Raw genomic sequence first — 26,911 nt, forward strand, 5'->3', positions numbered from 1 at the left:
AATAAAATAAAATTTTAAATAAATTTGTGGGGACAATGAGTCTATAAAGCCTTTGATTTTTCTCTTTCTCTCTTTTCTGGTTTCAGGTTATCACTATAATGACCTTGTATCTCCCCAGTACTTGAATCTGATAGCTAATCTCTCAGGTTGTACAGCCCATCGACGAGTGAACAACTGCTCAGATATGTGTTTTCACCAGAAGTACAGGACACACGATGGAACATGCAACAACCTTCAGCATCCCATGTGGGGTGCTTCTCTGACAGCTTTTGAACGTCTGTTAAAGTCAGTCTATGAAAATGGATTTAATTTGCCTCGAGGGATTGAACCCAGGAGGCTCTCTAATGGTTATGCACTCCCAATGCCTCGCTTGGTTTCAACTACTCTGATTGGGACAGAAACAGTAACTCCTGATGACCAGTACACTCACATGCTCATGCAGTGGGGTCAGTTTCTTGACCATGACCTTGACCTCACCGTAGCTGCCCTAAGTGAGGCCAGATTTTCAGATGGTCAGCATTGCAGTTCTGTTTGTACAAATGATCCTCCGTGCTTTTCGATTATGATACCACCAAATGATCCCAGAGTTCGAAACGGTGCGCGCTGCATGTTTTTCGTACGCTCCAGTCCAGTTTGTGGAAGTGGTATGACATCTCTCCTGATGAATTCTGTGTACCCCCGAGAACAGATCAACCAGCTGACTTCATACATCGATGCGTCAAATGTGTACGGCAGTTCGGACCATGAAGCACTGGAAATCAGAGACTTGGCGAGTCAAAGGGGTCTTCTTAGACAAGGCATCGTACAGAGATCTGGCAAGCCTCTTCTCCCATTTGCCACTGGCCCACCAACAGAATGTATGAGAGATGAAAATGAGAGCCCAATACCCTGCTTTTTAGCTGGTGATCAGCGCTCCAATGAACAGCTGGGTCTTACCAGCATCCACACGCTGTGGTTTAGAGAACACAACAGAATTGCCACAGAGCTACTGAAACTCAATCCGCACTGGGACGGTGACACAATATATCACGAAACACGCAAAATTGTTGGTGCAGAAATGCAACACATAACATTTAGCCACTGGCTCCCTAAGATCTTTGGAGAGGTAGGCATGAAGATGCTTGGCGAATATAAGGGTTATGATCCCAGTGTTAATTCTGGCATAACTAATGAGTTTGCAACTGCCGCTTTTAGGTTTGGTCACACACTCATTAATCCTTTTCTGTATCGACTGGATGAAAACTTTGAACCAATTCCACAAGGCCATCTACCTCTTCATAAGGCATTCTTCTCTCCATTTCGGATTGTAAATGAAGGAGGCATTGATCCACTTCTAAGGGGATTTTTTGGTGTTGCTGGTAAGATGCGTGTCCCATCACAATTACTCAATACAGAATTAACAGAAAGACTCTTCTCCATGGCACGTACTGTGGCTTTAGATCTGGCAGCTATGAATATTCAGAGAGGCAGAGATCATGGAATTCCTCCCTATCATGATTTTAGAGTTTACTGTAATCTTTCTTCAGCTCAGACTTTTGAAGATCTGAAAAATGAAATTAAGAATCCTGAAATCAGGGAGAAGCTTAGCAGGTGAGCCTGAGGTGAAGAAAAACAGTCAATTATCTAAATGTGCATGCAAAATTAGTTACTAAATGCCTTATCTAGAAAAAGATATTTGTTAAGAAAGACTTAAAGGGATTTTAAGAAACATCTCTGTGAACAATAAGTTAATACATACAGTATGTGTTCAAGAAATTATTAATTTGATTTTGTAAATGCTGTTAAATATGAGTGCTATTTCAGTGTAAGGTCATATTTAATGCCAGTCTCATGCAAGTAGTTACATGTTCAGTTCCATTCATTCTGAACAGTAAAACAAACTGCATTATCATTCACTGTAGTGCCATGTGAACCTCCTTCACTACCAGTAATCTGTTCTTTAGAGCTCCAGTGTTTGAAAATAAGTCTTCAGTTACCTGCCATTCCTAGTTTATCTGCACAAAATCAAAGAATTAGTCTCATCTAGAGTAAAAGAAGAAGTGTGTACAGAGGGGCAGGAAATAGAAGCTATAAAAAAGAAACAATTCCAAGAAATCAGAAGAAAGATACTAGGAGAAAGGAAATTGTGGAGTAGACTTAGACCCCCATGGTGTTACAGACACATACAACGTACATTGCAGGATTTCTTGGACATACACCCACAGGTTGTTCACAAAGGATGTAGCACTGGCATTTTTACTGTGATTTATTTGTATCTCTTGCCCTTAGCTTCATGCCATACTGATTATTTTGTAATTGTAAAATATTTGTTATTCAATATTTGTGTTTTTCAATTTATAGGTTGTATGGGTCCCCACTGAACATAGACTTATTTCCTGCTCTAATGGTAGAAGACTTAGTTCCAGGGAGCCGTCTGGGGCCAACTTTGATGTGCCTGTTAAGCACACAGTTTAGGCGTATTCGGGATGGAGACAGGTAAATTGAAATACCATGGAAACCAAAATTAATTTTAAATTGAGGATGCTTAGTAACAGTTTCAATGTCATGTTTCCAAACTAAACTCCTTTTTATTTTCATTTACGATTTTGAAATATAATTGAAAAGATGAAGAATACAGGTTTAAAACATTGTTAGAAGCCATGATTATTTTTAAAATCTCTTAATTTTTATTATGAGTATGTCATACTGACTCCCAAATAGCGTAACAGCCAACACATGCTGAATTTCTTTCTTTTTACCAGATATTCAAGTCACTTACCTTCTTGAAAAGTGGATGATACTTATGTCCTTTCATTGTTATTTAGTCATTTTATTGGCAAAGAGATTGTGGTTGTTGAGACACTTTTACCATCTCTGTTACTTAAGCACAAGTTGGAAAAGTATCACTCTGTTTATATAATCGCTATACATACTTCCTACAAGCAGTCTGTGCACCAAAAGAGTGTTAAAAGCAGACAGGTTAACCCAATCAACACAATTTGGTAACTGTTTTTTAATTATTTTATGTAATTATAGAACACATTATAAGCAATTTCTCATTTTCAGTTTCTGGTGTACCTGAAATAAGAGAATATTCATTGCTATTGTCACAGCAGCCAGATCTCCTTTACATACTTCCAGCACACTCGTTCAATATTTGAAAATCAACATTTCCCTCATTTTAACATAATTTGTGACCTAGAATCCTGGTTTTCTCATGGCATGAAGGTAGAAATATTGAGGCTGATTAATCTCATCCTAATGACAGAGAAACAGAGGAAGAATTAGGAAATTACATTTGATTCACTTTATTTATTGTTATTTTATTTATTTAAGTTATCACATTGCTACTTAGGATATTATAAAGACTTTTTGATTTCTGTAGTCAATAACTCAAACCTTTTTGTATGCTTTTTTAAAAGAAACACCAAACTTTCTTGCATAAAATCTGTTTAAAAATTGAGCTGTGAACCATAGAACTCTCATTCCTGAAGGCAGTGAGAGTAAAAGGAGAAATATATGCCATATGAGCTCCACGTTACTGGTGACAAGTACTGAACACAGTATTGAAATATCTTTGGAAAACTGCCTGTTTGTTCTTTTTTCACTAGCAAACTTGTCTTTTCTTTGAGATTACAGGTTATGGTATGAGAACCCCGGTGTGTTCACGCCTGCTCAGCTAACTCAGATCAAGCAGACATCTCTTGCCAGAGTTTTGTGTGATAATGGTGACAACATAACCAGGGTACAACATGATGTCTTTAAGGTGGCTGAATTCCCACATGGATATAGTAGCTGTGAAGATATTCCTAAACTGGACCTCAGGATGTGGCAAGATTGCTGTGAAGGTCTGTATACAAGTGGATTTGGGGGCATTGATGTATGTGCAGCTTATTGAGTGTCCATTTTATTTAAAGAATGTATTTTACTGTTGTTTGGGTTTTGTTAAGACATTACAAATTCTCCATATTTTATGTTCAATAGACACAGTATAAAAATAGCATAGATTTGAGCATTATGTGGTGTAGATAACTGTTTTCTCGTTTTCTTTCTTTTGTGGATAAATATTCTTGTTCATTGCCATCTTCAAAAGTTAGGAGAGTGGGGTGATTTGTTTTTCTTCAGAAATAACCTTTTATTCTTTTCCTGAAATAGCACTTACTTAACTGAGTGAAGCACAGGACACTGCTTTGTGGCTTGTATGTTGGCTTCTGTCTCATATAGATTTTCTACACAGCCTGTCTTTAGCCAGCATCACATCAGACTTCACTGCATCTCCATCGTCATCATCATGGCTAGGCTTCGCAAACGAAGATTTGGGAAGGGCTCTTCCCACATCTGCTACAAGCGTGCTGGTGGCTAAAGAGGCCAATGCAAGATAGACAAATCCGGTTGCAAAAGGCACAGCAGAAGGACTCCTTGGACGGTATCAGCAAGACACGATTCTTTCTGCGTTGTCTTTTCTCCTCGAGAGTGATCCTGCGTGCGTTCTCAAAAGAAGCAGCAGCTTTATAGATGGTGTGTCTCCAGGCCTCCTGATTGGAAGCCAGAGTAGACCAGTGATGAAGATCAATATGGCCAAGGCTGAGATGTTGTTTCAGGGAGTCCTTGTATCTCCTCTTTGGGGCTCCTCTCTTGAGGCAGCCAGTGGCAAGTTCACCACAGAGCACGATCTTAGGGAGGTGGTGGTCCTTCATCCTTAAGACGTGCCCTGCCCAGCGCAGATCCGTTCTCAGCAACATGACCTCAATACTCAAAACTTCTGCTTGTTCTAGAACAGACATATTGGTCACATAATCTGACCAGTGGATGTTTAGGATTGTACGGACGCAGCGCTGATGGAAGCGTTCTAGGAGACGCAGGTGGTGGCAGTAGATGACCCATGATTCGGACCCATATAAAAGAGTAGACAGCACAATGGCTCTGTAAACACTGATCTTCGTGCTTTTCTTCAGGTGTTTATTTCACTAAACTCTTTTATGGAGTTTTCCCAAAGCTCTATATGCCTTTGCTAACCTGTTGTCTATCTCTCCATCAATCTTACCATCCGAGGAGATGAGGCTACCTAGGTAATTAAACTGCTGAACTGATTTGAGCTCTGATTGGCCAATGGTGATATGGGGATGATGGAAGACTTCCTGAGGTGCAGGTTGATAGAAGACTTCTCTCTTCTTTAAGCTGACTTCCAGCCCAAAAAGCTCAGCAGTGTCTGCGAAGCAGGATGTTAAACGCCGCAGAGCTACTTCTGTGTGGGCGATGAGGGCATCATCATCAGTGTAAAGCAGCTCCCAGACAAGATGATTTAAGGTCTTAGTGTGGGCCTTCAGTCGCCTTAGGTTGAATAGGCTTCCATCAGTACGATATCGAATGTAGATACCATCCTGATCATCAAGGTCTGCCATGGCCCTTTGGAGCATCATGCTGAAAAAGATTGTGAATAGGGTTGGTGCAAGAACACAGCCTTGTTTCACACCATTGGTAATTATAAAAGGCTCAGAAAGTGCATTGCCATATCTGACTTGGCCGCGCTGATCCTCATGGAGTGAGATGATCATTTTAAGGAACTTGGGGGGACATCCTAAACGTTCCAAAATCTGCCATAGACCTTTTCTGTTCACAGTATCGAAAGCCTTGGTGAGATCAACAAAGGTTACATAGAGTCTTTTGTTCTATTCCCTACACTTCTCTTGCAGTTGTCTGAGAACAAATACCATGTCTGTGGTACTCCTGTTGGCTCTGAAACCACACTGGCTTTCAGGCAGAATTCCTTCTGCTATGGCGGGTATTAGTTTGTTCACAAGTATTCTTGCCAAGATTTTGCCAGCAGTGAAGAGCAGAGTAATATGGTAATTTGAACAGTCTGATTTATCTCCTTTCTTCTTATACAAAGTGATGATGACCGCATCATGAAGGTCTGATGGTAGTTCGCCTAGTTCCCAACAGCGCACTATAAACTCGTGAAATTTAGCACTGTGCAAGTTTCGAGCTGGCTTCCTGCCAAGCCCCCGAAACCCGACAACAAGGACCCGTCTCCCAGAGAGGGAAGAGAAAAGAAAGAAAGAACCCAAACAGCCAAAGCTATAGCAAAAATATATATACATATATATATTTTTTACATATGAGACAGATACACAAAACGAGAATACCACACACCACAACTCCAGAAATCCCACACAGCTTCCCAAAAAGGGAAGAGGGGGAGGGAGAAGGGAGAAGGACAAAAAGGGGAAAGGACCGAGCGAGTCAACCAGCCAACCGAAGGCAAACTAGCAAAAAATCTCACCACTTCCCTTCGAACAGGCAGGATGGCTAGACACAGCCCAGGGCTCTCCCCTCACACGTGGCAGATAACAGCAGTCACTGTAGGCCTCAGCTCCAGATAAGCAAGACCGAGACAGGGACCCACCGTTCTCGAACCTCACCAGAGAGGAAGAGATCGAGGTCCCTCCTGCTGGCTTTATTTATACCTCAAGTTACGTAAAGGAATAGCATGGAATACTTCCGTGATCACTTTCCTAGTGCCTTCCTGGTTACAAGCTGGTCTCCAGGAAGGCCCAGAGTGAAACCACCACAAGCACGAAGTGCTTGGCCCCCATGCTGTATGGCCTTAAGAGTTTCTTCCATAGTAGGGGCAATATCCAATTCGTTCTTCACCTGTTGCTGTGTGATGTAATGAATTGCTGAGTCTTGCACTACATGGCTAGTACTGAAAAGAATCTGAAAGTGGTTCAGACCATCGGTTCAGAATGGAGGTTTTATCTGTTAGAAGCGTTTGACCATGGGCGCTGAGTAGAGGGCTTTGGATCTGATACATGGGCCCGTATGCTGTTTTCAAGGCCTCATAGAATCCTCTGTAATCACCCGTATCTGCGCATAATTGAATTTTTCATGCTAGATTGATCCACCACTTGTTCTGGATGTCACAGAGTTTCTGTTGGAGCTTGCTGCATGCAAGACGAAAGGCTGCTTTTCTTACATGGCAGGATGGCTGAGCAAGGTGTACTTGGTGAGCAGTTCTCTTCTTCCTCAACAATTCCTGGATCTCTTGATTGTTTTCATCAAACCAGTCCTTGTTCTTCTTGAAGGAGAACCCTAAGGACTCTTCAGAGGACTGAAGGATGCTATTTTTAATATGTTGCCAAAGTGTTTCAGGAGAGGGATCTATGGAATGATCTTCTAGCCTCCTTTGCCTGAAAGCTGTCTCTCACTGTGGCTGACTGAAGATTGTTAACTTGGAGTCTTCTCCTTGGAATACCACCCCTTTTAGGTTTGAACTTAAGGTTGAAGTTAAGTTTACAGCGCACAAGTCAATGGTGTGTTTGGCATTCTGCACTGGGCATCACGCGGGTATGGTGGACATCACGGGCATCTCTTGGTGATTATGTTGCACCAAGACATAATCAATGAGGTGCCAATGCTTGGATCTAGGATGCATCCAGGTTGTCTTCAGACTATTTTTGTGCTGAAAGATAGTGTTGGTGATGGTGAGCTGCTGCTCCGCACAGAATTTCGGCAGAAGGCGACCATTATCGTTGCAGTTTCCAACACCATGCTTACCTAATACTTCTTTCTAGGCTTCAAAGTTCTTTCCTACTCTAGCGTTGAAATCACCAAGGATAATGATCTTATCATCTACAGGAACCTTTTGGGTAAGGCGATGCGGGTCAGCATAAAATTTATCTTTTTTGGCAGGGTCAGCTTGGAAAGTTGAGGCATATATACTAAAGACCACAACATGTTGCTTGTTGTGTAGTGGAAGGCGTAAGGAGATAATGCGATCAGAATGACCTGTCGGCAGATTTTCGAGTTTAGGGACAATAGAGTTTATAATTATGAAGCCAACTCCTGAGACATGCCTTTCAGTTCTGGGTTTACCTGACCAAAAGAGTGTGTAACCAGCACCATGTTCTCTAAGGCTACCTTCCTAATGGAAACGAACTTCACTGAGAGCAGCAATGTCGATGTTGAGACGTGACAGTTCGTGGGCAATTAGGGTAGAACAATGCTCAGAATGGCAGTATCAAGCATGGTTCTGATGTTCCAGCGTGCGAGTGTCAATTTGGGTATGCCTTTGAAGGCTGGTGTATGCCTTTGTCTTTTGATCTTTGTTTGACCGCAATTAGAAAATACTAAATTAGAAATTACTAATTAGAAATTACTAAAAAATCCATTGCGCAGGCTCGAAGGCTATACCCACATCTGAAAAGCCCTGTAGCAACAGGTGAGGGTTGAAACGGCAGGTGATGAAGTGCACTGAAAGCCGCAGATCCAACCCTGCATACAGGACATTGGTTGTCTGAGACTGACCCCAGAGAGACAGTCTCTTTGGGCAGCACCCTGAATGATCAAGCAGCCTTTTTCAAGGAGAGCACTGCTTGCTCCACATGGAGAGGGGCCTAGAAAAGGGGGCCTAACCAAAGCTCATCTCCACCTTTCACCCGGTTGCTTAACCGTGTCCAACGGGCATCACTGCATCTGCGACATAGTTAAAATCCCTTTAGAGGATTTTAAACTAACAGAGTTTTCTCGATCATGCAGAATGATTTTCAGTAGCATCAAAACCAAAATACTTCAGAGGAAAATGACGTCTCTTTATTGAGGTCTCCTTGACAATGTTGTTATCATTTTCTTTTAACAAAACTTGAATGGCATGCCCAGGCTGTAAAAGTATATTCAGGAATTTTGGGAACTTAGCTGTTGAACTGTGACTATCTAGAAATTGCTCTCAAACAAATTATTAATTGGAGAAAACTTGCTCTTGAGAAGATAATGGTACTACTAGTTTATGATAATTACCAAATTCCATAATTAGCATATATGTATATGAATCTTCTAGCTTTCAGTACCAATATCTTGTAGATTTGCTGATGAAAGGTATCCAGATCTATGTTTTTTGTCTTTTCTACTGCTGATTCTCTTGAGTTTGCTATTGCTGAGTCTGCTATTCAGTATTCTGTCAAAAGATATGCATGAATAAATAATCACTGGATTGCATTTCTGAGAGAAGTCACAATCTTTCACTAGTTTCTATTTAACTCTTCTGGTAAGACGTGGTTGTCCCCAGTGAGAAAGAATTATTATGTGATACAGCTCAGAATTCAAGGCAAAAGGTAAAAGTTAAACTGATGGAGAATGTCCCTGCAATCTGTTACAGATACAGTAAATACTAAGGAAGGATTCTAAGTGATGTGACTGTACCATGAGAACAAACTCAGATATCATTAAAAATAAAAAAAAGTAGATAGAGATTTACTATTCAAAGTTATTGCACATCTTAGCTTTTAAACTGGCTAGTGTATTGTCTTGTAAGGTAAACAAGCCTTTAAAAAATAAATCACTCTTGTCTCGGGTTAAAGACAATATTGCCAGGGAAGCAGGACCTTAGATGGAATAGCGAACCCCCTTTTCCCCAATCCTAATGTGAATTTGAAAATCAATTGACACTCATGAGGGAGGAAATTGCCGCGGTCCGAAAGGGGGGGGACCATGGCACTACATGAGTCTGGGACACAAAGGTGGGATGCAGGTAGAATGCTTTATTCATGCGTGCACCCAGTCTTTTATCAGCTCGGGAGGGGAAAGGGCCAGAACATAGGGCGGAGCATGAGACAGACAAGCGGGGGGACAAACCAGGATAGGGACACGGGCAAAAGAGGGAGGAACGTGGGAGGAACCGGGGAGAGAAGGGGCGAATGGAGGCTGTCCCCTCTCTGCAGCTTCTCCAGCCAATTCGCAGGACATGCCCGGGAAATACAAATTCTGGGGAAGCATACAATGTGTATATACATAATAACTGTAAAGTCTGTATCATAAAGTCCTTTCAGTCACTGTACATCTTTTTCCACTTCTGAGATTTTCCCCATTCTGATTCCTGATCCTTCACAGGAAATAGAAACAAAAGTAACAATTTTTACTAAAAAAAAGGCAAAACAAAAGTCAAAACCAAACATGAAACAACAAACAATAACAAAGAAAGAATATCACCCAGAAAAACACACTTCATCCACCTCTGTGTTGTTGAGCTGGTAAGCGGCTTTTCTTTAGTACAGTTACAGTCGCAACCAGAAGGTGCCACTGGCAGGCTTTCCTGGCAGTGGTGGGCGCTCTGGGGGTGGCGGGAGCTGATGCGCGGTGTCAGCGGACGCTCCAAGTGGCTCGAGCTCTAGCAGCCGCCGTGGCTGCAGGCAGGTGTATGTGGGGTCTGCAGGGAGGGTCAGTGCGGGTCCAATGGGCATGGGAAACCAGCAGGTCAGGACGGTGAGGCAGTGCCATGCAAGGCAGACACCTATAGCAAGCAGGAAGTGGCAGAGCCGCACTGGAGCTCCCGAAGTTGTTGCTGCAGTGGTAGGTGCGGGGCACTGGCAAGTACAACTGCATCTGCAGCAGCAAGCCAATGTGGGGGCTGCGGAAGCCAGGCAGAGGTTTCATGAATCCCTGCAGGCACCTCCTTGTCGGAATGCTGGATAGAAGAAAAAAGAGCTGCTGTGGCGGTTGACACACGGCAATTCCAGGCAGCAGGGAGCTGGTGGAGCATCTACAACGGGTCTGCTCCAGACAGCAAGAGAGCTATGGCGGGCACAGCTCTCGCTTTTAATCCGTCTTGTTCTCATATCAGTTTGCGCGGTGCTATGCTCTGGATTAAGCTATAAACTGCCCAGAGCAGTAACATTTTTATTTAAGACTTTATAAAAGCCTTTTGGTTCGTTATAACCTCTAATTAGCATCTGGAGAAAGAGTCACACACTCTTCTCTGAGAATTTCTTTTTAATTTAGTGTCATGGTTTGAGATAGCCCCAAAATCTAATTCCCTAGTCCTAGCCCCCTGTCACATCTCAATCCAATGTGAGATGATTTTTCCAGACAAAACACACCAGACTCAAAATGGGGGAAAGAGAATATATTACAATGACTGTACAAATAAATACTATAATACATTATACACACGATCACAACTATCTCTACCATGACATAAGTATTTACAATGGATCAGATCTCTTCTCCCCTCCAAATGCAAGTCCAGGAGGGAAGAAGAACAGATCCCTTCCAGTCTCTAAGCAGGAGTATCTTCTGAGGCAGCAGGTCCTCCTCATCTGTCTTCCATGCAGCAATTGCAACTGGGTTGTTGTAGCTGGATCTCTTTTCAGTACACACAAGGGGGTCTCCAAGCCCCTCGGCTCTCCTTTGGTCCAAGCGAAGGCCTCACCTGTGGACTGCGTAGCAGGGACAAGACTCGCTTCACCACAGGTATATTATGAAATGCAGGGGCATCTTCGTGAAAGTCCCTTCCTCAGGGGTTCACCCCTGAGTCAGAACATCTTGGGCAGCATTCAATTGCAAGCCTTTGCCTCAAGAGTTCTACCAGAGCTCCTGTGCTCCATCTCAGGCTGCCAGGCTTGTCAGCAGCAGCGGGGGGGGCCAAGGTCAACTCCCCCCGCACTCCTTCTCTGTCCCGGTCCAGCTTCGGGACGCTCTGAGCTTCTCAGCTCCTCTCTTGAAGTGCATGTCGCACTTCAAGGCTCCTTTCCAGGAGGTCTCAAAGGAGTTTGGGGGGGTCTGGTACAGTTCTTACCCCAAACTCTGTCTCTCTGCTGCTAGCTCTCTTTCTTCGGACAACACTGTGTTTCTCCTGCTTGGCTGTAATGCCTCTGCCGCATCTTATCTTTTCTGGCTCTCTGCCACCGCTCCGGTCAGTGCAGTTCTGCTGCTGCTGCTCAGAGTGAAGAAACATCTCCAGGTTCAGCTACAGACACTTAGTCCAGCTTAACACTGTTCCAAGTCTCTGCAGCCCCCCCAGCCGGGGCTGGGGGGGGGGCAGAGCCCTCCAAGGGGCTCCGAGCCCCTTCCTCGTGGCCTTACAACATGGCTACCCTCCCTACAACAACCAAAACTACCGCTCGTCTCTTCCGGTCAGCTTGTGGAATGTTTTCATTTTGCAGGAGCGCCCATTGGACAAAACTTCAAAACTTCCAGGGGTTACCACCCCTTGGGGGTTACCACTTTCTTAGCCTCTGGGGGAAAACAAAGTCCAAACCACTACATTTAGTGACAATAATAACATATTTCGGCAAAAGGTTTTTTTTTTCTTTTCTCCTGGCAAAAACTGCTTTTTGTGAGGGGTTTATTTTCTTTTGCCAAAACTATTTTTTTGGTGAAAATACCAATTTTTACCCGTTTTTCCTCAGCACCGTTTCTGAGGGCTAGAAAAACTTAAAATGAAAAGAGAAAAAACAAGTTTCCAGTATTTTTTGCAAGTGTTGAAACATTGGCCAGAAGCTGACATAATTTAACAAAAATAAGTTTCTCTTTGCTTTTCAAGATTAATGCCACCTTTGTTGCCATTTTAAAAATGTTGTGCTCCGGTTAAGCTATAAACTGCCCAGAGTGGTTACATTTTTATTTAAGACTTTTTAAAAAAGCCTTTTGGCTCATTATAACCTCTAATTAGCGTCCAGAGAAAGAGTCACACACTCTTCTCTAAGAGAATTTCTTTTTAATTTAGTGAGAAAAGTATGATTTTTTTTCAAAAGGTTTTTACAGGAGTAAAATACAACCAAGAAAAAAGCATTTCACTAAAACATTCAGCCCAAAGACCCATTCCACAGAAAACACCCACTAAAAACAATCAATATACCAGCTTTAGTAAAGCACAATTCACTGGTTTTAAGTTACCCACAAGAGAAGGAAAAGAGTAACAGAAAAAAAACAGATTAAAAGGAAAAAAGAAAGATAGAAGGAGAGAGAAGCAAGAGGAGAAAATAGTTACAGACAAGATTCGATAGTTCACACAATGTCAGCTGGAGAGGGAGCAGAGAGAGAGAGAGAGAGAGCGCATGGAGTCCCGTGTATTTATAGAGTTCAGTTTTCCCTCCCAGGCAGGATATCCCATCAGCGCCTTCCAGGCCAGAGTGAGTTGTGCTGTAGCCAGTCACAGGCTCCAGGGATGTGGTGTGGGCTGGCTACCAGGCAGTTTTGCTTTGACTGACAGCCCGGCTGCAGGGCCTGCAGCTCTGCCGTGTGCTCTGCGTGGGCAGCAGGCCTTGCCTTCAGCTCTGCCCTGTGCCCTCAGCACAGGCCTTACATGCAGGCCTTCGGGCTCTGCCATGTACCTGCAGGTCCAGGCCCAGCCCTTCCCCACACACACACACACACTCACAGTGAGTTGGTTGCAAACCGTATCAGTAATTGTGAGATTCGGACCCAGGATCTCACATGCAGGATCTGATCTCCCCTGCCACCCCTGGTCCCATGGTGGCACACACCTTAAAGCGCTGGCCCCCCTCCCCCGGAGGGGAAGGGGGAAAATGTGCTGAACGCTCTGTGCTTTTATTTCGTTGTCAGCAATCGCCCTTACTTGGTGGCAATGGCAAAATTCAAGCAGGGACTTTAAATGTGTAACAACACTCTAAGAAAATTCTTCCCTGGAAGACTCAGTTCAAAATAAAAGTTATCTGTGTGATACTAGCAGAAATAAATACTTTAGGTTTCAGTGAAATCTTGTACAATACATCTCCCAAATATAATTTGTTTCAGGCCTTACTCTAATTTTTATAGCTTTTTTTTTGAAGGCTTTTCAGATTTTTTTTTTTAAATATTTACCAGGTTTGCCATTCCCAAATTAATAATAATAGCTTATAAAAATCTAGATATAATTGACACATTGCAATTTTAATACAAAGACTTCCAGAATCTCTTAAAAAAATCCCTGACGTGCCAGAATTGAGAGAAAATCAGTTATCACTCTTCAAGTGCTTTACTGTAAATGAAGCATATTCTGCCTGTTCAGGATAAGTTCACTTTGGCATGGCTCATGAAACTTGACAGACAGTTTCAAAAATACAATTTTTTATCAATTTGGAAAAATAGTAAAACTGTTCTGATAAATTATGTGTTGATTCTCTAAATGTTATGTTATCACTGAGCCTTTTAGAGCAGATGTTATCTTTGGAAAGTCTTTAGAGTATTCATCTGTTCAACAACCTAGCTTGTATTTTCATTCGAGAATGCTGCTACCAGAGGGTACTGCTGGATGCAGTACAGTCAGACAACTGCAAAGCCAAAGAAAGAGTAAATAATTAATGTTCTTTAAAAAATTGCCTATATTTATCCCCTACTTCTGAACTCCTGAAGCCTTGCAGAGGTTAATGAGGAAAAAGCAAAGTATGCATGGCTTGAACTATTTTCTTGCTTGGATGAATGACTGTGACATTTTCTGTGGGAATCCAGTTTAAGCAACTAATTTAAAAAGTTTCTTTCCTTCCATGGCGCTAGGGACTCACCACTCCTCTGAGGTGGGGAGCATACAATCTGGAATGGCACTTTGAGTTGTATACATTGTGGGGGTTTGTTTCTTTGAATTTATTATTGGTTATTATTTAAAAGAAAAAAGTTAAACCATTCTCCACATTTAAAATGCTTCTAATTGTTTTGTAGTTGAACTTACCCTAAGTTAAAATTTCGAGTGTAGAATACTGTTCATTGCACTTTACATATGTTTCATTAGTGACCCATGTTCAGCTGTTCCAGCCTGGTTTGAAACACATCTGGTTTTATTATCTTTCCTGTTTTGTTAAAAGTAAAAATACTTTTCTATATGAAAAATAGAAAAAACTTCTTAGTTACCAAAAGCTACCTTGTAGATTTCTTAAGTAAAGCTAGTATATATTTCTTATAAAGCAAAGCATTATTCCTCTTTATAATAATAACAAAATTATAGATTTCAATTAACAAATTCTACAACAGAATTACTAGTTTATGATGGCAAAAAGTAGGGCGTCCACTGAAGTACACACGTTTTCTTTTGTTTTCCTTCACTTACTAACCTTTCTTTGTCTTGTCAGAGATGATGAGTTTACTGGGTTACTTTATTCGAGCAAAGTAGCATTTGAGCTTCAGATTTTCCGAATAAGAAAATTTTGGTGCTTTTTTTCAGGCTGTCTAGTGCAAAAAGTGTATTTTGATTTTGTTTTTTAAAAGTACTCAGTGTACACTTTTGTGATCACTCAATTGTGAATCTTCAAAAATTTCACACTTTTTGAGGGTGGTTTTTTTTCTAAATTGAAATGAAAAATTTCTTTCACCTTTTGTTTTATGGCAAAACCCATGAAGTTTCACATAGACCTAGGAGAACAATGGAAAATAACCCCAGAGGAGTTGATTCAGATAAGATGCAAGTCATCCTCATAAGTGTGAACTGATTTAGGAAGATGATTTTTCTTAACAGTTTCTCAGTTAGCAAACAATATATCTCTTTGTCATAGGTTTGAAAAGAGACGTTGGAATTTTTTCTCTCATGTCCCCCGGGGGGAGTGGGATGGAGCGAAGCCGCACGCGCTGGGCAGCGCGGCAGTGGAGGAAGGGGGAGGTCTCTCGGGAAAGGCGGGTTGACGGACGGGCGGCTCGGGAGTCTTTTGTTCGGAGGTTTTTTGTTTTTTGTTGGCCGACCGAACAGAGCGAGGAGCCTGGTTTTAGCTGACTCCTTCTCTTTTCCTGAGAGGAAAGTTTTTTTTCCCCCACGGGACACCTCGCAGAGAACGACTGAGAGACCGACCCATCTCAGAGTGAGGTATTCTGCCTCGGGACTGCCTGTGGGAAAAAGGACTCTCTCATTGCTGGCTGTGAAGCCACCAGCTGCTGGCTGCTGCAGGCACATGTGGCTGCGAGCAGCTGTTGAGCTTCTGGAACAGTCCTGCCTTTCCCTCTTCTTTTCCCCCTCCCCGCCCCAGGTTGCCACGGGTTTCTTCACCACCACCCCCCCGACCTGGGGAACTGGGACTTTGTTTTGTTTTTTCTGAAAGTTTTTGATTGCACCATTTCTTGTTTATTCAGATTTTTTTAATAAAAAGCTGTTCTTTTCCTTTTCCACACTTCCACCTGAAGTTTCTTAATTTCTAAGTTGTAATCTTGTTAAACTAAGACACTCTTCTATTAGATATTGTCCTTTTTTTGGTTTAATTCAGGAATATGACCTTATATAAATTCTGATTAGATGTGTTTAAATCTCACTGAATTTCATTCGAAGAATTAAGACATATTCTTAATCTGAATGCATTTATGTGTGATCTTCTAGTAGATTAGGCCTATATTTATGAAGTCCTGTATTTTAAGATCAGACCAACAATTATGCTGTTGCTTCTCTACTGACCACATTACCTCTTATTAAGCACTTTTTATTGTGCCCTTTCATCTTCAATGAAAATACTAAGCAATGCTGTGCTAAGTACTAAATTCTGTGGAATATATAATGGAAATAACATTTTAAAATGTTACCAGCACACTTAGTGTGAGACTGGAAGTTCTTTTGTGACAATGGAAATTGTTCAACAAGGACTCCTCAAAATACCAAAAGTATGCAATTTATGCCTGAAAACATTTTCTGTTTACACAGAAAATTATTTTTGCTTTCTACATTCAAATGTATCTTTTTACATTTAAATTTACATTTAAAGACAGTGTCTTCTCTACCATTTTTTTCTGAGATGTTTAAGAAATGTTTATACAAAATACACCTGTTCCAATCTGAGCAGATTACTGTTGGATTTAACACCACCATATTACATTTTTTTACTGCTGTTTAATTTATCATTTGTTAGAAAGTCTTATTCAACAGAAGAAATTTCAAAATGCAGGGCAATGTGAAGGGATGTGGCCTGTTTAGCAATAACAAAACCAGCTATTTTGGGTTAGGGCTTCATTTCATGTAAAAAGTCATTTTCCTGTATTGTGTCCAGTTTGTCAGTAACTGCTTTATGAAAACATCTGCTCAAAAAATATTTTTACATCAACCATTTTCAGTGTTTCTCCTCCACTTTACTGCTCCCACTGGCACGACTACAGGTGCTTAGATATATACAAATGCTTGCAGTTACAGAAATTTAATTCACTACAATAAATCTCAGAGAATCAAGCTATTATCAAATAGATATTTATATGTGCTTTTGTTCACTTTTGTTTAGTCTCTCAAGTTGTTTCAATTAGAATCTACTGTTACATTAATTCTCCATGGCCCAGATTTTGAGGAGTGATTTGTGGGGAATTTAGGAGTGTTCAGTAATTCTGAATGTCAGGGATTTTATTATCCAATTTACATTATAGGTGCATTTTCAAAACCTTCTGGGAAACAGGGCATTCATATACAGATGGAAATGCCAGTTTCTTTATGGAAAGGGTTGTTAAACATTAGAATGGACTGCTGAGGGACGTGGTGAAGTCACCATTCCCTGGAGGTGTTCAAGAAACAATTGGACGTGGCACGTAGTCCTGTGGTCTAGTTGAGAAGGTCAGAGGTTGGACTTGATGATTTTGAGGTCTTTTCTAAACTAAATGATTCTGTGATTCTGTAAATGGATCGTCTTGACACTTCCAGTATAACAATACCTTATGTTGCTTTTAAACATTCACTTTTTCTGCAGAAAATAAATTGGAATGGGTATTGCTAATTTGGGGACATTTTAGGTAGGCATAAAAAAAGGGAAAATTTTAGATTTATTTTTCTTATTTACTGCTATTGCTAAAGTATTCTTCATTAAAAATAAAATAATTAAAAAAAGTGTAAGAGATGAAATTTCTTGGTTTAGGCTTTCTGAAAGCTAAAGCATTCTGTCCTGCACCTCTCAGCAGCGGCAATCCAATTGGTTGTACCTGAAACAGAAACGAAGAACAAGAGTTGTTAATTTGGCAATACATATATGAGTCTTTAAAAAACACAGAAAATCAGGTGTGTGTACTTAAAGCTGTCACTGAACATATGGTTCTCATATTTACTGGCCTAAGGTGATTAAACCTTCCCAGGATTTCAAACCTTTGTTTCTAAAAATCAATTTAGGAATAAAAAACAATGGGCCATTGTGTTATTGTACCAAAAAAATTATCTATATTATGCAAGATGACCTTGGCAGTTATTAAACAAAGCAGGATAGTAGAAACCTTTCACATAGTGCAAGAAACTTTAGTTTTTGTGACACTCAGGAAAACTTTAAGCAACACATTAAGAAAATAATTCCTCTGACCAAAGATAGTTCTTTCTCCTTTCAGAGTGTGACCCTTTCTCTCACTGTACTAAATACAGGAGTGTCTAAGGGTGTTCTAAAATGCCTTCATGCAAAGCATCTAACAGACACATCGGTCTGTTCCCATCTGAAAGTGCTTAGTTTCTGAGTGGGCAGCAAGAAAATTATGTGAGAAAAAGCAGAACACATATAAAGAATGAACAATATGTTGGCAGCAAATACCATCTAGTTCTTCGGTGGTGCTGTTATAGCAGGATGGTAATGAATTTTTAAAGAACTGTAAGGAAAGAAAAGGGAAGGAGAATTGTGGATAACTTGTGTTCAAGAATGATCTGTAGGTATTGTTCTTGAACTGAAATTCAATCAGTACTTCTATTTTTTTTGCCATTCAATTTTTTTCTTTCTGTCCTAAGTGATATTAAGCCATGGACAAACTTAATTTTTTCCTAACAGGGTAATTGTAATAGTCTACTTTAAATCCAGTGTAATTAAGAGTAGTCCAAGATGCTTATTTTTGTATAATCTGAGCAACTTTACATTCTGCAATAATTTTTGTTAATACTTTAGGTATTCAATCCAAGATTCAGAAAAATATTGACTTTCTGAACTAATTTGTTTTGGTGCAGAGAAACTTATGGAAAATTGCTCCTTCCATGTTCAATTGCTTTCATGCCTCATTCTGCTAATACCAGACTTAGCTGGGATACGTCCATGGCATCCTGTATTTCCATTTTCCCTTCTGTTTTAACAGACTCTTCTTTTAAATGTTGATCATACTGTTGGTTCCTTCTTCAGCTTGGCCCGTTATGACTTTTAGCTTTAAAGCTTCTGTGAACAGAAATGAAAACTTTTTTCTCATTGTCTCCTTTCAAAAGTGCTGTTGCAGTTTTGCTTTGTTTTCTTTTTATTTTTTAAATGGGACTCCTTCCAAATACTTACTGTGTTTGGAAGGCTAAGTGAACTGAAGGAAAGACATACTTCATCCTGTCAAGATGTCCTTTTAGGATTTTAGCAGATTTCTGTCGTAGATTATTCTCAGGCTTGAGATTTTCACTCTGTGGTGGAAAGAGCTTTAGAGTTTAGTGATACCTTCAAATTTCTGAAATTTGGAAATGGGGCCGGTCAGCCTATAAAGTGTGTCTGCAAACGTTCTCCAGGATTTAATTATAAATTCTCTTTCACATGGCAAAAATAACAAATAGTAATTCCTGGGATAGATGAGGAAGCCAAAGGGTGGTTTTTCTGTCATTGTTTTTCTTCATATGTAACTGCCCCTTTTGAAAAGTAGAAAATAATTAAAAGCCAAGAGCGTGGAAATTTCAGAAGTGAAAAGAATAGTTAAAGTAGCTCTGGATAGGTTTGTAAAAATAGGGTTTATCCCTTTGTTTGACACTAAAAAGCTGGTCTGTGAATAATCAAATTCTCTGCATCCAGCTAGTTTAAATGTTGTAACACTGAGACATATTCATCTGCCATCAACTGATTCCAGAAGGATCAACTGAATGTATGACTTGCCTTTATCAATTCAGAAGACAATGCAAACCCATATTAATATTATAACTGCTGAAATATACTGTAGTTTATAATATGCAAATTCTTGTCTAATTTCAGACTGTAGAACTAGAGGACAGTTCAATGCATTTTCATATCACTTTCGAGGAAGACGTTCTCTTGACTACAGCTTTCAGGAGGACAAGCCCCTGAAGAAAATGAAAATGTCCAAAACAGTAAGGTGAGATTTTTTTTTTTTAAGAAGTATAAAATCCCATTTGTTTTCAAAATGGAATGAAACTGAATCATTTCTTTCTTAGTGAATACCACTGTTTTCCAGTGCCTACTTTTTCAAGCATTTCAGTATTTCATTCTGACACTTCTGCATCTCTGCTAACAAAAACCCACTTTTTTTCAAGCTCAGATTTGTGTAAGACTCTTTGTGAGTGACATAGCATAGTGCTTTTGTTATTCCTGTGCTTTTCATGAAAAAACTCAGTAATGAAGCATAATTTGGTGACTTGAAATCCCTCGTTCCTACTGTGCCAGCGGTAACCAAACTAAATTATTTCATTTCCTCTTTGGAGGTCCTAGTTCCTCCTGTAGAAATGGAGAAAACCAAGTCTTGATTATACTGGCTTAAAAATTTGTGATAATAGTAGGGATGGCTTCTGGTACCAAAATACTCAGAACAGGAAAGGAGAACAGTAGTGCTACAGACAATATTGTTTGTAACTCCCTAATCCTCAAAATACTGTAGCGGGGAAGTAAATCAGAGTGTTGGTCACAAATTGTCAGCTGCACAGGGTCCCTGCCCTTTCCAGGTTATCAAAACTTACCTATGAATTAGTGACATGAAATGAGTTCTGCTCAGACCAAGCATTTCTTTTGAAGATCCTTCATGATGAGCTCTTATGAATTATAGCTCTTTCCATTTAGCATACATTCTGTTAGCAAATAAAATTATGTACTTTGTTGGTGATGACAACCAGGCAAAGTCTACCTACTCTGGCAAGGAAAGCATCTAGACAGATGCATAGACAGGTAAATGTATTTCAGCAATTTCAAATACTCATGTGGGTGTTCTAGCACTTGAAGAAACACCACGATTATTTCACTTAATTGTTAGGAATCTGTCCTGAAGTAACAGAGCCTTTAGGTGTTTAAGATTTTAGACAAGAGAAGACAACAGCTAAGTATAAGCTGGCTTATAGATAATATGAAAAGGAAGGTTCCTTTAAAGTAATCATTAAAGAAGTATGCTTTGTCTGTCTTTTCAAGTGAACTGGTAGCAGAACAGCAGTTCACTTTTTAAGGATGCTAGTTCCATAATTCTAAAACTGTAAAAGGGTTAAATTAAATAAAAATGAAAGCAAGAAAAAGTAAACACTTGTATCTGAGTAGGAGCTTGTTCTGTTAGCTTGCTGTTTGACTGTGTTTCAGAAATCTTCAACAGTCCAATTACTAATTAGGAATACAGAACTGGAAATTTACAATACTTTATTTGTAGCATAAATAAAACTAAAGCAACCTGTCTTTAATGTTTCCATCAGTTCTCTTGCTCATTGTATTTAAATTGCATTTGTGGTGAGAAGATTCTTTTTCTCCTTTCTTTTTTTCCTCCTCATTTTCAATAACTTGACCAGGTGGGAAAGATTAAACATTTTGTTATACAATAGCAGCTGGTTTACTTGAATTTTGGCATGTTATGTTGTTTAGAGTTCTTTTTCTTTAATTTAGATGAAAAACTATGGGAAACTAAGTAGCTTGAAGCCCTGCCAGTAAGTGCTGGTTTAATTTATGCAGAAATATTATAAATCATGAGCCCTGTTATATGGGAATTTCTTTGCCTCTTCATTTTTTGGAGTATCCCTTTGAAACAGAGATGACATGTTAACAAAATAGAAATGCTTCTATGGATACAAGGATCTTAATCTAATAAGTAACTTAGAAATTAGTGTTATCCTTGGTTTTGAATTCATGTTTTGTTAAGTGGTGCTAGATAATAAATTATTATTTATGGACAATTCCTTTGATTGCTCCTTCTCATCAACAGATTGAATTGATTAACAGAATTTAGGGTTGCACATCTGTTAAGAGATATCACCTGAAAAGTGCTACAGACAAAAGACTTTATATTTTGTGTACTGTAGTCAGTACAAATGTTAGTTAAAATGGGACACATTTTAATCCTTCATATCTAGAATGATTTCTCATGTCTGCTTTTGTATTGGAGGCTCAAGAGTGAATTTAAGGTGATGCTCTACAGTGTCACTGATGACAACTTTGTATGTACCCCTGTATGAAATACATAATTTTTCTAAGTAGAAGAAATTCCCTGTTGCTGATGATGTTAACAATAATTCAGAGCCAGAGCTCACCTGTCCTGAGTCTGTCTTCAGCACCAGTGGGTCTTGCATGCTGTTGTGGTTCCTGTTGTTCCTACATTTGTTAGTTGCTCTTCTTTTACATTTTTGCTAGGTGTTCCAAAATATCTAGCCAAATAAAAATGAGTTAGATGAATATCCTGACTTGGCATTCATTTGTTGCAGTTCTGTGAAACAGAGTAAATTTTTTCGTAATGCCACATCAGCATCTAATGAAAATAGAAATGTACCTGCAGTGAATGACTTCAAAGAATTTGTTTTGGAAATGCAAAAAACTATTTCAAGCCTCAGAAATCAGGTAAGATGCTATAATGAACAGTGTCTAATTGTAGATTTAATTCATAATGTTTTCCTGACACCACTCGTATTATTTAGACATCCCTTGCAGCCAAAATCCACCACATAGTATCTCAAACAAAAAACAACACAGAACATGGTGTGTTATTATTCTTTATTTCTATGTTCTTTTGAAATCATACTGAAGTACTCTACAACTAGACGCTCTTGACTTTTTGAACCTGAAGCCTTGTGTAACCATTGTGTACTAAGCATGGAATTAGCCTTTCTCTAAAAATTTCTGTGTAGTGTTAATAAAATCTATTTTCCTATTTGAAATGTATATGGAATCTATGTAAAGCTATGATTAAAATGTAGCCTTCATAGGAAGTAATATGCCAGGCTACAGCTGTAAATATTGTTAAGATCTAGATCACTTTAAGAAGACTTTTACAATATTTGCAAGTATACTCTTTATTAAGCCATAGTGGAATTCCATTTTTAAAGTGTACAACATATAGGAGATAGTAAAAAATCAAAGCAAACATTTGTAATTAAAGTGGGGTTTTTTTTAAAAAAATCACCTCCTTTTCAAAACATTTTTGACAATTTAAATTTTCCATATATAACACATGTAGTTTTGTTCTCTTTGTATGCTCTAGCTGAACATTTCAGTGGTAGGAAAGATATATTTTCTGTTAGCTTTCTTTTGAAAGACTGACTCCATAGATATTACTTGTTTCTAGTTTTTTAGCATTATGAAAACTAAGTAGTGAGAAGAAAAACCCAGAAATGTATTTAACACGTATTATGTAGTATAAGAGAAAAGACAGAATACCTTGCACAAATAAAAACCTTTAACTTTTTAATTAACTTTTTAAAATGTTTTCAGATAAAAAAACTTGAATCACGCCTCAGTAATTCTGATTGCACTGATGAAGAGGGTAAATCATATTCCAGCAATGAAACCTGGAAAAGGGACCCTTGTACTGTGTGTGAGTGCAAAGTAAGTATTTGGAAATTCATTTTGAGATAGAAATTATGTTAGTTTCTACTTCTAAAACAGCAGTCCCAGTTTTGTGCCTGCTAATTTCTGGATAATATTTGCTAATTGTTTTTTATGGATTTTCAGTTATTTTGTGCAGAAAATTATATTTTCAGATATCCCTGTCCTTGACACTGTTTTTCAATCCAGCCTTTATCTATCTTAGTTATATTTCCATTTTCATTAATATATAGTTATATGGGTAGAATTAACTGCAAAGTGAGACATTTCCTGAAAAAGTCTACTAAAATGCATAAAAATCAGTAAAAGCTCGTCTGACTTAGTGCTAGACTTTAATTTTCTTTTATCCTAGTAAAATTTTTAGAAAGTTAATTAAAGAAATATGTTAGTGTTTGGTACCCCAGTAGCACCTTAATGTTAGATAAGAGGGTATATGCTGCTTCATTAAAGAGACGTGGTAGTACAGAGAGCACCTTAGACTTGTCAATAGAAGTTTACACTGAAACAAATTATGTGGAGTTAATCATAATAGTTAGGATCTTAAAAGAGAATGAATAATATGAAAAATTTATTTCTTGTTTGTAACACATAGCTAAGAGTGGTTTGGTTTTGTTATTTTTTTCCTGACACAGGTTGGTCAGATTACCTGTTTTGTAGAATCATGCCCACCGGCTGACTGCGAAGCGCCTGTGAAGGTTAAAGGAGATTGCTGTCCAGTCTGCTTACAACAAAACATTAAGAAAAAGAAGCCATAAGCCTGCTTTTTATGAATTTAGGGTGCATATTCCTCAATTCGTATCAGTGCCTGCTGATGGCAAAACCAGGTAACTACAGTCTTAACAACAGCAAGAAATCAAGATTTACAATATTCTAATGGTGCTGTAACAGTTCGACTTAATGTATCATTTTATTTTCTGCCCATGAAGGTAAATCACAATGCAAAAATTAACAAAAGGGAAATTAGCAAACAGGTCAAAGTTAATTGTGTGTTATACTTCTCAGGTTAGACAAACTCAAACTGGTGCTACTTTAAAAGAACACTGTTAGGTAGTTTTAGGTACCCAAAATGATTGGGCTTAGGATTTACTCTAAAATGAACACTTTGTTTCCTATCTTTAATTTAGCAACATTGAAAGTTTACTGTCCCTTTTTAGTACCAGTCTGACTTGATATTTAGCTCTTTGTTGTTATTTAGTAAGACACAGAGAAACGGAAAACATGACCTCACTGTGCCCAAAGCAGTGTTGTGTTGGGCCAGTTCCTGCAAACATCAGTGCGTGGAAATTCACACTATGGTTTCTGCATCTGAACCAGCAAGGAAACAATTAAACGACATGGCATCTTTCAAATCCTTTCCTTAATTCAAGGAGCAAAATTAATCAAAATTTTTAGGGAAAAAAAGTGCTAGAAATAGTAAGGAAATATAAATAAATGTAATTGGAAGATACAAAAAGCAACTGAATGTGTATTATAGATGTAATTGACGGTTTTCCTCATTCTGGGGAAACATACATGGCAGAGTAGCATTTGATCTTAAAAATGAATATAATCCTTTTTTGTCAAAACATATGTAATTGCTTGGCAACTTTTTTTTTTTTGTTTCATTTATTTTAAATAATTTTAAAATAAGCATCCAGTCCAGCATACTTCTTTTGATCTCAGATCAGCTCACATAATTGTATGGCCCTGTTTTGAAAATGTGAAAAGATGTCACAAGCCATTTTCTATACAAAGATTCCTACTGATTCATTGTGCATATTGTCAATAGACATATGTTCCTGATTATATTGTGGCACTGTTTGAAAAAAAAGAAAAATCAAGGTCAAGGAGCATGATAAAATGTGGATTGACTACTTTTTCTGACAAGGTCTTTGATTTTTATTTTTTTTTTGAGTTTCATCTAATGCATATATATTTTTACCTCAATATTTTTATCTTTCATGTTAAAAATGGTCTACCAATGGACTTTATTTCCCATTTAATAAATGTTTAATGTTATAGAGTATATGTCTACACTAGGATTTCAAAGTTGTGTACTTTTTAGAAGGCAAACTTCATATTTTTGACCAGGAATTATATTGAGTGAAGGACAACTATCATACCTCATTTTACAGCTCTTTTCTGTGTTTATTCAGAATTGATTCTTTCCCTGAATACTTAATATGTTAGAGTTTATGACTCTGTCATTTAATCCTAAATCAGGACTAACTAGAACCAGACCTGCTCTTTAGTCACTGACTTCTGAGTTTAGTGTTAAAATTTAGGGGACAGAGATTTGGGTATCGAAGAAATCTGCACAGAATTAAACATTCATATGTTAAACATTTCAGATTATGCAAGCAGACTGAATACTTAATAGTTACATGGTAGAACATGTCTAATAACTAACCTAGGATGGCAATATGAAATCCACTATCATATTTTGGCACATAATTTCTCTGATTACTAACATTGATAATTTCTAATTTGATAAACTGTTACCATGACACACATTCAAACTTTGGTGTATCTTTAAAGCTTACTACAGAAACTTGTTTCATGCTATGGTAGAAGCAATATGTACATGTGAGTGCTGTGTTAAAGGTGTGTGGTACACATGGAACTACAATTTATATTTTTAAGAATATTTTAATTGATTTTATATACAGTGTTTTGATTTATGTAATTTTCTATGTTAATACATCTAGAAATTGTGTGTGGCGAGCATGTTTGAGTATCATATGGTTCCTAGAGGTTGTCATTCCTGTATTTCTGTGATACTCTGATATTTTGTTGACTTTTGTTGAGAGTCCAAACCACACGTCTCGCCCTGTAATTCCAACTCAGATGGAACTCCCATTGACCTATAGCAGAAATTCCTCAAAGAGAAAGGATTGCAGAACTAACCCAAATATAATTTAACTGTCTAAACAGTTAAGTAAGGCAGTAATACATCCAGCTGGTTACTACTTGCATTCTTTTATTCCAATTTTATATTAAATAAACTTTCTCAAGATTTCTGCTAATAGGAGAAGAGAGTTTCCATTTATACATTTTAAAATAGTACCTTATATCTGATTGTTTCTTTTCTCCAGCCTCCAGAGTAAAGTGGGAGGTTTTCTTTGGTGTTCACTGTTTATTCATATGGTATATAAAATGGGCTTAGGAGCCTGAATATGCTTAAACAAGTGTAACAAGTGTAATATTGAGTTATTTTCTGCCATCCATGTGTTTATAAACCAGGAAAAACAGGTCTTTATCCACAGTTTAAAATGTTATCAGTCATGGATTGTACTAGTTCAGTTTTATTGCAGTGTCTGTAGAATCAGCGTTGATTTTAACATTTCTGAAACAGTGGCCAATGGTTAGCTGACCATTTCCTCAGTATCCACTGTGAGAGTATTGCTGTACTATGTTGCAAATTTTACATATTTATTTTCTTTTTTTTAATGTTATCTAAAACAAAGTCAGTGTTGTTGTTATTTTAATCAGTAAATTTACCAAAGAACTGTTTGCACTGTATAATGAATGCTTTTCAGTTAAAATAAAATGGGCCACATTTCCAAGTAAATGTCAAGTGATTTCTTCTCGTACATATATTGTTTAGATTATTTTCTGAAGGTTCCAGTGTATAGACTTTTATCAAAGTTTCATATTACTTATCTTAAGCAGGATTGTCGTGATCAAGAATCTTCTGAGAACTAAGCAGTGTGCTAATGAGTCATGTAGATTCAGTAGGTTTTGTAATTTTATGATACATAGAATTAAAGTATCTGTTCTCTGTTTTC

General features: G+C 38.5%; 1 protein-coding gene across 1 annotated transcript in view; it reads left to right on the plus strand.

Annotated features, from left to right (window-relative positions):
* PXDN (peroxidasin) overlaps nucleotides 1-26,694 on the plus strand; it is a 94,444-nt gene extending 67,750 nt beyond the window's left edge. Inside the window, 7 exon segments of the mRNA XM_017833858.1 lie at nucleotides 87-1,590; nucleotides 2,341-2,475; nucleotides 3,619-3,827; nucleotides 19,596-19,716; nucleotides 22,028-22,160; nucleotides 23,031-23,144; nucleotides 23,777-26,694. Coding sequence (XP_017689347.1) covers nucleotides 87-1,590; nucleotides 2,341-2,475; nucleotides 3,619-3,827; nucleotides 19,596-19,716; nucleotides 22,028-22,160; nucleotides 23,031-23,144; nucleotides 23,777-23,899 — 2,339 coding nt within the window. The 3' untranslated portion in view covers nucleotides 23,900-26,694.
* Nucleotides 26,695-26,911: the final 217 nt, after the last annotated feature.

The sequence above is a fragment of the Lepidothrix coronata genome, unplaced genomic scaffold (genome assembly GCF_001604755.1).
Source record: "Lepidothrix coronata isolate B3197 unplaced genomic scaffold, Lepidothrix_coronata-1.0 Scaffold222, whole genome shotgun sequence".
NCBI classification, from domain to species: domain Eukaryota; kingdom Metazoa; phylum Chordata; class Aves; order Passeriformes; family Pipridae; genus Lepidothrix; species Lepidothrix coronata.